This window comes from Penicillium chermesinum (genome assembly GCF_028974085.1).
Source record: "Penicillium chermesinum strain IBT 19713 chromosome Unknown utg000002l:1.0-5270490.0:1.0-5274688.0, whole genome shotgun sequence".
Lineage (NCBI taxonomy): Eukaryota > Fungi > Ascomycota > Eurotiomycetes > Eurotiales > Aspergillaceae > Penicillium > Penicillium chermesinum.
Window position 1 is genome coordinate 3,444,075 of NW_026695312.1, and position 14,803 is coordinate 3,458,877.

General features: G+C 51.9%; 5 protein-coding genes across 5 annotated transcripts; 1 reads left to right on the forward strand and 4 right to left on the reverse strand.

Moving 5' to 3' along the window:
• Positions 1-952: 952 nt before the first annotated feature.
• On the reverse strand, positions 953-2,591 carry N7468_002147 (putative RNA export mediator Gle1; the record flags this gene model as incomplete). The annotated part of the gene is made up of 2 exons (XM_058471444.1): positions 953-1,720; positions 1,773-2,591. The coding sequence occupies 2 exons, from the start codon at positions 2,589-2,591 to the stop codon at positions 953-955; spliced, it is 1,587 nt and encodes a 528-aa protein (XP_058334585.1).
• Positions 2,592-4,544: 1,953 nt separating this feature from the next.
• On the forward strand, positions 4,545-8,901 carry ssdA (mRNA-binding translational repressor SSD1; the record flags this gene model as incomplete). The annotated part of the gene is made up of 5 exons (XM_058471445.1): positions 4,545-4,641; positions 4,713-7,321; positions 7,381-7,740; positions 7,799-8,799; positions 8,862-8,901. The coding sequence occupies 5 exons, from the start codon at positions 4,545-4,547 to the stop codon at positions 8,899-8,901; spliced, it is 4,107 nt and encodes a 1,368-aa protein (XP_058334586.1).
• Positions 8,902-8,952: 51 nt separating this feature from the next.
• Positions 8,953-9,204, reverse strand: N7468_002149 (uncharacterized protein; the record flags this gene model as incomplete). Its single annotated transcript, XM_058471446.1, has 1 exon — positions 8,953-9,204. One exon carries the CDS (start codon positions 9,202-9,204, stop codon positions 8,953-8,955), a length of 252 nt encoding a protein of 83 aa, XP_058334587.1.
• Positions 9,205-10,543: 1,339 nt separating this feature from the next.
• Positions 10,544-11,790, reverse strand: N7468_002150 (putative ubiquitin conjugating enzyme E2; the record flags this gene model as incomplete). Its single annotated transcript, XM_058471447.1, has 3 exons — positions 10,544-11,320; positions 11,391-11,726; positions 11,788-11,790. The coding sequence occupies 3 exons, from the start codon at positions 11,788-11,790 to the stop codon at positions 10,544-10,546; spliced, it is 1,116 nt and encodes a 371-aa protein (XP_058334588.1).
• An 805-nt stretch (positions 11,791-12,595) lies between these two features.
• On the reverse strand, positions 12,596-13,190 carry N7468_002151 (putative GPI anchored protein; the record flags this gene model as incomplete). The annotated part of the gene is made up of 3 exons (XM_058471448.1): positions 12,596-12,696; positions 12,749-13,034; positions 13,092-13,190. 3 exons carry the CDS (start codon positions 13,188-13,190, stop codon positions 12,596-12,598), a joined length of 486 nt encoding a protein of 161 aa, XP_058334589.1.
• Positions 13,191-14,803: the final 1,613 nt, after the last annotated feature.

The window sequence follows — 14,803 nt, forward strand, 5'->3', positions numbered from 1 at the left end:
ATTCTTTGGGAACTGAGAAAAGGAGGCGCCTAGTGTACATAAACCTTAGAAACTTGAAGCTCGGACATATGTTTCTACTTAGCCTGAAGCATCTTCGTCCTGCTGGTACTTCCCCCCAAATCCAAATAGCCTTGCCCCAGAAACATGTTTCAATTGCTCCGAAGATGCAGAGTACGCCAAATAAAAGCATTCTCATGCATTTGCCCATCCCGAGGGAGACTCCAGGCTCACTAAAGGCATCTTTTGGTGCTCAGTATCGGACTTGGTAACAGGTCCTGGCCGATAATTTCGTTTAAGTTTAGTTGAGCCCATGCGGCCTGTGCGCAATGAGAAGGCAATTGCAAGCGGCTGTTGTAGCTTGAGTTTCGGTTGACGAAGGGGAGTTGGCGGGGCATGCTATGGGAATGCCGGCGAGATATATATTGGGACTGGTGCCGCCGCTTGGCAGCGGCGGCGAGATAATTGGAGAAGTTGTATAGGTAGCATTTTGCACGGCAAATATGTGAGAAACAGCACAGAAATATTTGTGCTTCTCTAAGAATGACAGAAGAAAGGAAGAACTAGCAACTTATTTGTATTCGGACATTTCTTTACTTTGTCACGAGGAAGTACCGGGTTAGGTGGTGGCTGATGACTCGAGCGCTAGGCTCAAAAGTTGCCATCTGCCGCTCAGGGATTGGTTTTGGCATAGTATGCCGTCGGTGGCATCGTCAAAGAAAGGCCCTTCAACCTTGGAAGCTTGCAAAGGATCAAGTGTAATTACCTACCACTGCTTCCTTAATGTTTAGGTGCTACGATGCCGCGTGTTCGTTATCTTGCAAGGCTCTACCGGTGGTATTTCATATTTTGATTCTAGCTACCGTTAACTAGATGAAAGATCCATTGTGTCAGTCCCAGATCCCGTAGATTGCTTAAAATACAAGGTAGTGCCTTCTGTTCGTGATAGGCAGATTCAAAGCCAAAGGTCGAGCTCCTTCTGGTAAATGTCCTTGAGCAGAGCAAGTTGGTTCACCGCCATACTCTTTTTGGGCAGAGCGTCGGGGATATCCACGACGGCCTTTCGAAGTACAGCCATACCATGCTGCCCAAAGAAACCGAGAACGCGGTCTCCGGAATATCGCAGTAGAGATTGCAAGATGATAAAATGCGTATCCTGTATCTCGTTCACTGGCAAGCAAAGCATCTTTTGGATACTAACCCAGAACATGGTGTTGGGGAATGGGTTGCGACGGTTGGTTTTTCCAAAGTTACGCAGAGTGATCGCTGCATAACCTGCCCCCAGAGCTGTCATTCGATCTAAATGGGTTTGCTCCGAGACAAAGGGACCACCGTCTGCCTCATGCCACCAGCCCAATGCGCGGCGCCCGGACTCGGTCTTCTCATTGCCAGTGAAACCCCAGAGAGCCGGACATAGAACTCGATACTTGGCCAACAAGATATCCGACAGATGGACCCCCTTGTAAGTGAATTCTTCTCCTGAGAAGATCTGAGCAGCAAGGATGCCTACAGGTTCTGCATGTTGGGGTTTGATCGAAGCCTCCGTGAGAAGTGCTGAGACAAGGGCCTTGGCGAAGATGTTGAGCCCATAGATCATCAGAGCGGGAACATTCTGCTCGGACTGTGCAATCTCTTGGGGCGGGAATGCGATAAATTTGCGGATGTCAACAAGAGGCCCGTCGACCGTGGGTGCCTTTTGGAGCTCGGCGCGAATATGTGCTGTCTGTGGCAAGTTAGTACAGAAGCCTTGCCAATGATGCAATATGTGAGCCTACCTGTACTTTGTTGGTGCCCTTGCCATCGCGGAGCTGTCCAACGCTCTTCTTGATAGAACGGCGCATATCACCCATGGCCTGCTTGACCGAGGGGTGCTTCTTCCCTTCCTCCTTGAGCCAAGCTCGAAACTCTTTTAGAGTTTTGTGAATCTCGACGTAGCGCTTCTGAATGTCAATCTCCGTAGCTGTGAGATGACCGCCACCAATTTTTTGCTGGGCTTGAGTTTTGGCTTCCTCATCTGCAGCTTGTTGAGCCTTTTTGGCCTCCTCTTCCCGCTTACGCCTCTCCGCGTCCTCTTTTTCCTTTTTCTCACGAGCCAGTCGATCCGCCTCAGCTTGCGCAGCCAGCCGCGCTCGCTCCGCGTCCTCCTCGGCCTTCTTTCTCGCCTGCTCAGCAGCCTTGCGCTCAGCTAAGATACGAGCTTCCTCTTCTTGTTCACGACGAAGTTTCTCGGCCTTTTCTTTTTCGATGCGTTCCCGTTCAAGGCGTGCTGCCTCTTCCTTTCGGAGTCGCTCTGCTTCTTCTGCGCGATTGTGCTCTCGCAAAATGGCTTCTGCCTCCTTTCGGAGGCTGTCGTGGAGAGCTGCAGCTTTATCAAGGGCGGCCATATGAACAGCTTCTTTTTTCCGATCAATCTCATCCAGTTCATCATAGAACAATTTGCGCTCGTAAGCATGGGCTTGCTTGAGCTCATAGTCGAAGAGTCGAACTTGCTCGAGGTCGCGCACCAAATCGAGCATGAGCTGTTTGGAAGGGCTGTCCAGTGGAGGGACATGCACCTTGCCCCGCGGGGACTCGTGTTGAGGTCTGCCACCCATGCCGCGATGAATTAAGCGTTGCGTAGTTGTGGATTGGGAACGAAGGGTGAGAAGGTTGCTGGGGAAGAGGAGTGGAGGAGGGTTGCAGGAGGAGCAAGAAAGGTATTGGGCGAGAGTTATCGCATAAGGGTGCAAAGAGCAGCAAGAAGGACAATTTGTGCTGGGAAGTCAAGTATGCGACAGGATTATCGTCTGGTGGTAGTGAATTGGAAGGTTGAGAAGATGGGTGTCGTGAAAACAAAACAGGCACCCCGGCTGGATTTAGAGATCGACACGCCACACAGTAGATATCGTGCAAGATCCTCAGTGTCACTCGCACCTAACGGGAGTGCCCCGGTCGCAAATGACGGAGTCGCAGCAGATCAATGGACCGATAAAATTGAGTGTGATTGGGAGCTGTGCAGGAGAAAGATCAGCCTGGTGGTACTCGCGGTATATATAGCTTGCTCTGCTAGTACTTGAGCAGAGAGCCTCATTCACTCACCATATTCACTTACCTGAAAGTTAGGGCATCATATTAGGGCTTCATCGACGGCCATTCACTCCCATGGGGCTTCACTATGGCTTCGCGATGTTTATCAGAGGAGTCGGGAATAAATTACATGATGAGTCAGCGATCCTCCGTCACCCGTCGGACCAAAAGAGTGGTTCGTGTGCATCATGATGAGCATCATCCATTTATGCTTAAAAAAAGCAGACTAGAGCTGAGTAGGACAAACATTTAAGAAAAACTACCCTTCGGATATGCCTTTCCAAGGCTTCCTCGACCATGAGGGGCTTACAGACACACTACCAAGGTTCTTTATGAGGCCCTTGGAGGTGACGTCTTAGGGTGTAGGGCCAAATGATCCAACTCGACTGAATTCAATACCTCTATCGTGAGCTAGTGTCACTCGTCAGTATTGAACAAGTCAGTGTAGATTTCTAGCCCCCAGACCACTGAAACAGGCTCCCCATGTCAATACAGCTTGTTCTGGATTGCACGGGCATTAGCGGGACTCGATCATACTGGTCAAAGATAAATTGATGAGGTGGTCGGGGAGCAATGGAGATCATCCATAGAATCCGTCTTGGGACGAGTCGTATGGGACTTGTCATAACAAGGTATTGACGGTGGAAATAGGAGGCAACCCTAGAACCTTTGGGGGGAATTGGCGGTATAGTCACTGTAAAACGAAAATGACGTTTTGGTACGTTGGTCCCTCCCCACACCCGGCTTTGTATCCACCATCATCACCTTTCTTCTCCTTTCCCCCCCTCTTCCTTCTACTCCCAGTTTCCATCTCTCTCTCGCTCCTCCCCCAACGTTCCTTCTAGGTCGGTTGATGCGAGCCGATTCCTTCCTTCTTGCTGTCATTCTCTTCGACGTGCAACCGGACATTGTTGTGGAATGCTAGGGCTCGGGGCGTGCCATTAGTTTCTTTTGCAGGTAAGGGCGTTCACAGCTATTTTTCTACACTGGCCCCATTGGGGCGCCATGCAACAAAAGGGCCTCAGGACCCAATTAGTCTCCGGTAGTTACTGCCGCTTGGCTCGAGTCTACTTAGGTGTCCGCCCGCAATAGGTCTGAGCCAAAAGCATCGCGACTTCCCATCCTATTACTCCCCACCTCTCTCCTTCTCATCTGTTTGTCGCATCATTCGCTTTTCCACCCCCTCCCCCCTTCTTGTGGTCTAGCTCCGTTCTATCTTCCTCCATTCATCAGGAACTCTTCTCAGTTATCGACTCCGTGCTGACCCCGTCCTTCGCTACCAGAATTGTTCCCAGCGTTTCGAGTGTTGCACCATCGCCCCCATATACACACATCCATCTGCGGTCGGTCTGTGATCTGAATACTTCGGTTCGATTGCCTTTGGTGGCAACACCAGTCTCTCTTGTTATCGGATCCATTCCACCTCCCCCGCATATTACACTCTACAGTGATAACCAGTGATAACATCTTCATCTGGGATCATGGATCAGAACAACCAGTCCGGGGTTCCAGGCCCTGCTGGTCGGAAGCTCCATATTGCTCACCGGAGAAGTCCCTCTGAGCTTACCCCTCTGATGAGTACGTAAAACCCCTGCTAACCTTACTGTCGCTTTGACATGCCAGAGGTCTAGCTAACACTCATCTTCAAGTGGAACAACTGGCCATCCAGCAACAAATTGAGCTTCTTCAGCAGCAGCAGCAGCAAATTGCGGCTACACATCAACAATACGTTAACATGGGTCTGCTCCAGCCTCAGCAGCTGGGTCAGGTCAACGCCTTCTCTCCCGGCGGCGGCCTGGGCGGTGGTACCCCCCAAGTCGGCACTGCCTTCCAGTTCCCTCAACAGCCTCAACAACCCCAACAGCAGCAACTTGGGGTGTCCATGAATGCACCGGCCCACAACACTCATCGTCGTAACCAATCTGCTCTTCCCGGCATGGCCATGGGGCCTCCTCCTGCACCCTCATCCGGAGCCTCCGGCTATGCCGATTACAACCAACAGGGTAATAATATGCAGAAGACTGAAAATACTGGTCATGGCCGTGGACGTGGTGGTCCACCCGGCGGTGGTCACCAGCGGCGCCATTCTCTTGCGTTGCCCGAGGCCAAGAAGGCCGCGGAGCTTGCACAGCAGAAGCGAACCGCATCTGGCTTCTCATTCCCCCAGGCTCCTGCCCCAGGTGGTGGCTCGGATAATCAGACTGGATCAGAAGAGAAGCCACCATCCAGCACCTCCCCGGCACCTCAGGGACTCGGTATGCAGCGTGCTGGTAATGTTCGAGCTGGTGGTCATGGCCGAAGCCAGTCCATGGCGGTAGGCGGCTCCCGAGGCTCACTATCTGGTCGTGGTGCGGGTGGATTCCAATTCCCGCAGATTCCTGAATCTGGCCAATCCGATAACCAGCGTCGGGGTAGCCAGACAGGAGGCCATGCTCGCTCTGGATCACGAAACTTTGACGGAAATTGGCGCCAGCCAAACAACCAAAACCAGGACCAGCAGAAGCCTTTTGGCCAACAGCAGGGCGGCAACTTCCAGCCTGGCCATCGTTCGCGAGCTTCTATGAACCAGTCTATGGGCTCCATTGGGCAATTCCAGTACCCTGGTCAGCCTCAGCTTATCCAATTGCCTCAGGGAGGGGTCATGATGGCTCCACCAAATATCTTTGGTGCCAACCAGCAACTGAACCCAATGCAGATTGCTCAACTACAAGCTCTTCAGCAACAGAATGGGCAGGCTCTTGGTGGCCTTGGGGCTAGCCAGCATGCCCCGCCGCAGCTGACCGTACAGCAGCAGCAACAACAGCAGCAGCAGCAACGCAAGACCCTTTTCACTCCTTACCTTCCCCAGGCCAACCTTCCCGCTCTTATCAGCAATGGCCAGTTGGTGGCTGGTGTTCTGCGCGTCAACAAGAAGAACCGATCTGATGCCTATGTCACAACCACCGACTTGGATGCCGACATCTTTATTTGCGGTAGCAAGGATCGCAATCGTGCTCTTGAGGGTGACTTTGTCGCCATTGAGCTCCTTGATGTCGACGAGGTGTGGTCACAGAAGAAGGAGAAGGAAGAGAAGAAGAAACGGAAAGACATCACCGATGCTCGGTCTGGCAGCAATGCCGGTAACGACAAGCTTGGACGGTCTGACTCTAACAATGAAAAGCAAGAAATTGGACCAGATGGAAGCATCCGCCGTCGCGGCAGTCTTCGCCAGCGTCCCACGCAGAAGAAGAATGATGATGTCGAAGTTGAAGGCCAGAGTTTGCTTTTGGTTGAAGAGGATGAGATTAGTGATGAGCAAAAGCCCCTGTACGCTGGGCACGTTGTTGCTGTCATTGAGCGCATTCCGGGCCAGATGTTCTCAGGAACCCTTGGTCTCTTGCGGCCAAGCAGCCAGGCCACTAAAGAAAAGCAAGAAGCTGAGCGTCAATCCCGTGATGGCAATGGCCGTAACCAGGATCGACACCAGGACAAGCCTAAGATCGTTTGGTTCAAGCCTACTGACAAGCGTGTTCCTCTGATCGCAATCCCCACCGAGCAAGCACCTCGTGACTTTGTGGAGAAGCACCAGGACTATGCCAATCGTATATTTGTTGCTTCCATCAAGCGGTGGCCCATTACCTCCCTGCACCCCTTCGGTACCCTTGTCGAGCAACTTGGTGAGATGGGTGACCTGCGTGTTGAGACCGATGCTCTTCTTCGTGATAACAACTTTGGCTCTGACGAATTTTCTGATGCCGTCATCAAGAGCATTGGCTACGAGGATTGGTCTGTTGCCAAGGAAGGTGATGCACTCGCCCAACGCCGCGATTTCCGTGAGGAGACCACTTTCACCATTGATCCCCAGGACACCCAGGCACTGGAGGATGCTTTCCACGTCAAGAAACTTGACGATGGCAAGATTGAGCTTGGTGTTCACGTTGCTGATATTGCCCACTTTGTAAAGAGCAATTCTCTTGTGGATCGGGAGGCTAAGAAGCGAGGAACTGCTGTGTACTTGGTTGATCGAATCATGAACATGCTGCCCCCTCGTGTCTCTACTGAGCTGTGCTCCCTACTTCCTGGCGAGGACCGACTGACTGTCAGTGTGGTATTCAAGGCTAACCCCGAGACTGGCGCCGTTGACGACGATGTCTGGATCGGCAAGGGCGTCATCAAAAGCGCTGGCCGTCTTGGATATGATGAGGTTAACTCCGTGCTTACCGGAAAATTGGATAAAACCGATGCTGGTATCGCCGTCGAGAGTATCCAGCTTTTGAACGTAAGATATTACCTTTCCCCCTTTCCGTTTCATGCTCATTTGCCTGACACATGCGAAAGACCATTGCGAACAAGTTCCGTGATGCGCGGTTCGGTAATCGCGTGGCCAATGTTCCTTCTTTGCGCATTATTCAACAGCTTGATGACGAGAATGTGCCTGTCGAGTACAACATCTTCGACTCCACTCCAGCTCATGAGCTTGTTGAAGAACTGAGCCGTCAGGCCAACTTCTTTGTCGCGCGCAAGATCTCCAACGCGATGCCTGAAAAGGCATTCCTGCGCCGCCAGCCCTCCCCCAATCCTCGCCGTCTGACTCAGTTCGTCGACCGCATGAACCGTCTTGGATACGGCCTTGACGCATCCAGTAGTGGTAGCTTGCAGAGCTCTCTCTGCAAGGTGCAGGACGTCGATCTCCGCAAGGTGAATGAATCTGTCTGAATCAAAACATCTCATCTCGCAAAGCTGACACTAGGATTAGGGAATGGAAACCTTGCTGGCTAAAGCCATGCAACGCGCCAAATACTTTGTTGGGGCTGGTTCTGGCGACGAACTGCGCCAGCATTACACTTTCAATGTGCCCGTTTACACTCATTTCACCAACCCATCTCGACGCTACTCAGACATTGTCGTCCATCGTCAGCTCGAGTCCATTCTTTCCGAGGGAGCGATTGAATTCATGGATGATGTCGAGTCCCTGAACAAGACTGCCGACCTTTGCAACAACAAGAAAGACTCGGCTCACAATGCTCAAGAGCAGAGTGTTCACATTGAAGCTTGTCGCAACATGGATCGCAAGAGCCATGAGATTGGAGGTGATCTTATCAGTGAGGGTATCGTTCTTTGCGTGTACGAGTCGGCCTTTGATGTTCTTATCCCCGAGTATGGCTTTGAGAAGCGAGTGCATTGCGATCAGCTGCCGCTCAAGAAGGCTGAGTTCCGCAAGGAGACCCGCATTCTCGAATTGTACTGGGAAAAGGGTGTTCCGTCCTCTGCTTACATCCCGGAAGATGAGCGCCCCAAGCCTACCAACTCTCGCGCTGCTCAGGCTGCGGCTGCGGCCCGTGAGGCTGAGGCTGCCAAAGAACGCGCCCGGGAGCAGGACGAGGCCATGCGCAAGCAAACTGAGACCGGTACAATGTCCGCTGACGATGTTGATGCCCTCTTTGATGATGATGAAGATGTGGACGAGGTGACTGAGCAGGCTGCCGGGGTGTCTCTCAGCTCTGCTGATCGGTCTACCCAGAGCATGCCGCCGTCGCCCACCCGCAACGGCCATCTGCAGCAAGCTCCCCATCGTACTCGTTCCGATCCTAAGATTGCCTCGAGCACCAGCGACGCTCCTGAGAGCAAGCTTACCAACAAGGAGAAGTACCTCAAGCTCTTCAAATTGCGTGAAGAGGATGGCGAGTTCATTCAGGATGTCATTGAGATGTCCCGTGTGCCTATCATCCTAAAGACTGATCTTAGCAAGAGCCCACCGTAAGTGCTTCCAAGAGTTCTCGCAAAATCCCTAGAAATTCGTAACTAACCATTCCATCAAGATGCCTCACTGTTCGGTCCGTGAACCCTTACGCTCTGTAAAGGGATCCCACAGCGGTCATTTCCTCCTTCTTGGGACATATTATTGCATGCCTATCCTGCAGATTCTTTTTTGGGCGTGAGAGTAAAGACCTCATGGTCAATGCTCCCTGCCCATTTACGGACATAATCGTCACCCACCATGCGGATCGAATATATCATTATCAGGGCCGCTCCTGATATCTCCCCTTTTCCCCCCATTTTCCTCGGTGGTGTTAACCCAGCCATCATTGTGCCGTTTCGAGAAGCTCTGATACCTACCTTTGTTAAATGTCGCAGCGATTGTTTCTCTTTTCGTGCCAGCATCTTGATTTTTTCCGGGAAACAGTCTATTTGTCCAGAGCATCTCCACCTCATTGGTTTGCTCCCACGGGTGCGGGCCAGGGAGGTGCGAGAGGGAAAGATTGATTGCAGCTTGATAGTTCCGGCGAGTTTCCATTAATCCAGGTATTTTACATAGTAGCTTTGGCTCTTATAGAAATCAGTAGAAATTGAACTAGTATACTGCAATATGGAAGAATCCACGTAAGGCTCGTGCTCGTGCTCGGTGCCTTCAAGCACCATGATTGACACAAGACTCAAGCAACTTGTAACGAGAAATATTCTATTGGTAGCAGTATGACGACACAGAAGCTCCATTATCTGGGCGAAATGGAGTGTTCTACCACGGAGTTAATAATGCGGCCATAGAACGGTTATCCACTTCGACGGCTGATTGGAGTTCAGGGTTTTACGCACAGCCTTTAATATGGAAGAAATAACTGGAAGAGAGAGATAGGAGACGACCCCAATTATTTTTTGTTTTCAGTAACGCTAATCATTGTAAATAATCAGGCGAACAATTCCATTTGTAGCTGCTCAGCTTCATTATGGCTGGAACATTGTAGCCTGTCAGGAGATGCTCCACTAGGGAGAGCCCAAGCCCAAGAGCACCGAGATATAGCAGCAGTTCTGCTGGCATCTTGAAGATTTACCATTCATATTTGCCTGAGCATACTATGGGTCCAAGTTGCTTTACTTCATTACCTAGCACTCATTAGAGCCCCTGTGTATTATTATAAGCTACTTTTGTTCATTATACCACACACCACTAGGCCTAGCAGTGATCCTTCTACAATTAACCAGTGCAGAGCAAAATATACTTCCATTAACTTTGAACATCAGATAACCAGATCATATGCAGCGCCACAGCCAGAAAGCTGCACAACTCAAATGCACCCGGTAATGCCATCCCCAATATGCAACGAAATAAATGCAAGTATGCAGAAGAGCCAGGACAGAGGGTATCACGAAATGCCCTGCAAATGACCGCACACAACACAACCAAAACAAACCGACACCAGCATGCAACTTCGAGTATCAACAAAAGAAAGACCTGAAAAGCAAATGTTTGCAACTCAGAGTCGTCGCAGCCCGATACGAGCCTTCGTTTTTGCCTTTTTCTGAGCCCCTGCCTTCTTTTTTGAGGCCTTGGTGCCAGGTGCCTGCCACAGGTGTGCCGCCAAGAGCTCTGAGACTCCCTTTGCATTATTCTCCTGCAACACATTCATCGGGGCGGCTTGCCTGGTAGGGCTAAGGTCGGGAATTTCTTTCAAGGCCCGCTCATTTTCCTTTCCATCACTGCCAAAGCGTCGGGAAACATCTGTCAGCGTGCGGTCCGGGACATCCTCATAAATGAGAACGTCTTCGCGGAGGCGTGGGGGAGCGAGACGCGGTGTTTTGGCACGGTGCGGAGAGACCGGTGTGTGGGAGCGAGAAGAGTAGGAGCTGGCGAAGGGGTTTGGAGGGGGATGTTGGCGATTATATTGGCGGCATTAGGGTTAATTTCTGTAGGACTGTCGTTCGCCCCATCCGAATCGGAGTCCACCAGCATCATATCTGTGTCTGGATCTTCTGGATAGGCGACGGAAAGAACAGAGAGGGGTCGCTTGCCGAAAGCATTTTTCCGAGGGCTGACGGTTGGCGGGGCTAGGTTCACGGGAGAGGGAGATAGCGACGGGTTGTTTTCTTTACTTGCACTTGCTGGGTCCTCGTTCTCGCTGTCAGTCATGATGTCTTCGTTTACTGGCATGGCTGGTGCCGGTGGAGGCGAGCGAGGGAGTTGAGGGAGATGTCCGGATGGCGTTGGAATGCGGCTTCGGGGGCGGACAGAGGGTTGAGCAGTAGACTGAAGGCGCTGCTGCTTGCGGGGACGCTGGGAGATCGAGCCTTGATCTCTGTGTTTGGGCATTGGGATTGTATCTTCACCACGGTGCTTGGCTTCTCTAACGGCGTCTTGTAAATCGGAGGTGATCGGAGCATGGATAGAGGTCATCAACTTCGCCTGGTGAGCAAACTCATCGTAATCATCACGAAGAAGATTGCCGGCGGAGGAGTTGAGGGCGGAATCAGGGTTGGGGTTGATCAAGAGACAAGAAATAGTCTGCGAAGGTGAAATAGTCAGCGCTTTTGTTGTAGAAACAGTGTGTGCTGAGTCCGCGATCTCAACTTACAATCAACACATCTCGCAAGGTCAATCTTGACTGCCAGTCCCGCTTTAATGTGTCTACGCATACTGCCCCAGTTTGTTCCTCCACATTAGGATGCCAAATCCTCGTGCGAAAGGTCGCTTTAGGTGGACTATTCGGATAGTCTTCCGGGATCCTTAGTTGCAATCTCCATAATCCCATCTCATAGGGAGTCCCTGGAGGGCCAGTGAGCATGACCGTCAGCTGGGACAAGTCATCAGCGCTGAAGCGACTGTCATCTTGCGGCAGCAGATAGTATGGTGGCAGCTTGGAGCTGTACAGGGCGGCATGGTCTGCCGCCAGCCGGCGCAAATTGGAGACCTGCATTGGCGACGTCAGCTACTCTGGCTGGCATGTGGTGGCCATCAACCTCCGCACTTACCATGGCGTGGGGGTGGTTGTCGGAGCAGCAATCGCACAGAAGCGGCTCTCGATTTGTTGTTGTTTGGTTGTCGAGGCAGTACGGGCACGCTAGGCCTGATTTGTCATACGCGTTCGCGTTCTCGCGTTTCAATTACACTTCCAAATGCGGTTAGGAGCCAGGTCCTATTATACTTCTAAGATTGTCTTCCGGCCCCTTCAGGCAGTACAGCTCATGAGTCATATTGCACCGGGGAGCCCTGGAGCACGTCAGGAACCTCACTTCCCATCCCTGGAAGACCTTGAAAGAACTAAATTTGCAGCATTTACCTGAATCCAGGGCTTCAAGGGGCTTATCCTGGAATCATCCCATGGCCACCTCAAGGAGAGACTCGCCCTATACGAAACCCTGGTCCACGCAGTTCGAACAGGCCAGCAATGGTAGCGTAACCGCAATTGGGACTTTGCTGGCTTTCTACATAGCTACTAGTAAAGCCAGAGGCAATAAAATGGCAAGAATAGTATGTTTTGATTAGACTAATACATTCAAGAGCCTTCGCGTAAAGACTCTCAAAAACGGGTGCGCCCAGATATGCTATTCACGCATTGAAAAAAAGATCAAACCCCAGGCCAGATAGCAGATCGCCCATAATTAACATGTCCACAAAGATTAGAACAAATTGACATTTTCACATTCCTCATCCCGCAGATCCAGTCCACGACACAATTGAGCCATGTTGGACCTGCAATCCCAGTGTCTCCACAAGCATGAAATCATATATGCAACAAAATCCATGGTTGCGAGTCCACCACCATCACAGATGGGCCGCTTAAAGAAAAGCGAGGAGAGCAGCACCGGCAGCGAGACCCATGCCCGCAGTGGCCATGGGGGGCACCGTTGGTAGAGCTGTGGGAGCTGGTGGTAGGGCTGCTGGAAGCAGAGCTGGAGCTAGCACTGGAGCTAGAGGTAGTGCTAGAAGCACTGGAAGAAGTTGACGAAGAGTCGGTCTCGGTGGAGGAAGAAGAGTCGGCAGTGGAGGAGCTGGAGGCGGGGCGAGTGCCAGTCACTAGGGTGGTGCTTCCGCTGTTGGTGACGGGGGTCACGACGGGGGCAGTGAGACCAGCGGGGATGGAAGCGGCAGCGGTTTGGGAGGTCACGACGGCGGGCTGGGAAGTCACCACTGCAGGTTGAGAGGTAATAACCGAAGGCTGTCCAGTAGGGACACCGAGAGAGTTGGTCTCAGTCAGATACTGGGTCTCAGGGTTTGGCTATTGACGGGCGTTAGGCGTGGTGCTGCGTTTAGCAATTTGATGGTCTCAGCTTACGGGCACAGAGGTATCAGCAGCAGCGCTGGAGCTGTCCTGGGCAATGGCACCAGAGATGGCGAAAGCCGAGAGGGTAGCGAAGAAGATGGAGGCACGCATCGTGATGGGTTTAGGGCGAGAATTAAGGTTGATCGGCGTAAGATAGAGGGAGGTGGAGCAATGACTGAGGTTGAAGAAGAGAGGAATCCCAAGACGAGGGCCAAGGGTATATTTATATTGAGCACTACGGAGGATTCCACCAGGGAACGTTTTACCAGGACCAAACAAGGCAAGCTCGGAGCCTCCAGGTGAATATCACAATAACGAACACTGCCGGGGTCCGTGGACCAGTCAGAACAGCCCAGCTGCATTAGGGCGCCGGGATCTGTAAGGTCTTTTTTCTATTTTAGTCGAGGGGTTACACTGGCCATACAGGAGATCCGTAAGTTTGGTGTTTAGGGTACCTTTGACTCCTCTATTTGGGGTCAGTTGTGGTGGGTTTCCTGGTACCGACTCTGTACGGGTCTAGTCCTGCCGTGCTTTGGACGCCTTCACGGAGGAAAAGCTTCGGCCCATTATCGCTCCATTCCCCCTCATTCCCAGGCCCACCGTGTTATTGCCACGCAGAAGGGAGCAATGGCAGGGTTGGACCTGTCTCGCCCCTCTCCAGGAATGAACGATCTCAGGGAGAAATTCTGCGCCTGCGTATATGGCCAGACGCGGTAGCGATCTCAAGGTGTTTGAGACTGTCGAATCGGCAATGCCCTGGTGGGTGGCGTCCCCAGCCTTCGTTCCTTGACCGAGTAAGCCGCCAATAAGAAGGGTGCCGGTACTGATCCCGGTGATCCAAGCGGAAAAGAGAAGTCCCAAAACATACAAACATACTGTACGGAGTATACTCCGTACACACTACTTGTCACAGGCGAAGAACCGCGCGGAGGCATACGCATTCCCTTCCAGTTGCTTCTGCCCCGTCACGGCACAGTAAACTTGGCAGGCAACGATTTAGGGTGTGGAGAAGTCCTGAATACCGGTTGCCAGTCAATGGCTCCCAGTTCCAAGGTTCTATCCAATTCTCTTTCTATCCAATTCTACGGTTTATTTTTGTTGACATTAACCTGGTTAGTCTATCCGATGGCGAGAGATGTGGCGTGGGTGAGACACCTGGCACTAGGCCCAGGCGATGGGTTCCCCCAACGACCTGAGACATCTGGTTAGTGCCGGACTGGGTACCGTCCACCTCGCCCAGAGCAAAACAAAGATCGGCAGCGCCAACTTTGGGTCGCTGAGAACCGAGGGATTTACAGACAAGGGTGTCGTGTATTTAATACTAGTACAGGGCCCAAGCCAAGAATAGGGGGAAGACGACAAGTAGATCAAGGGTTGCAGGGTGCCCCTGAACAGCACCGGAAAAAGCAAAGGGCAATTAAGGAGGAAATAAACAATCCAGGCGATGGGTTTGATTGTGGTCAATTAGGTCCAGGTCAACTGCAGAACGCAGCTCTCCAGATCGGCCGGGCCAGTGGGGCTCCTGAATGAGTCTGGGATTTTCATGACCCCACGCAAGCTTTGCTGTGTTTGTGTTTCTCGTATTAATCTACCCGTTACCTGGGCTAAATGAGTGGCACCTGATAACGTGGAACTTTCGAGTTAGGCCCCATCTGCTTAAGACATGTCTTGCCATGACAACGGAAACCCATTTTCTATGTTTAGCCATTGGGCTGTGTGAGGAG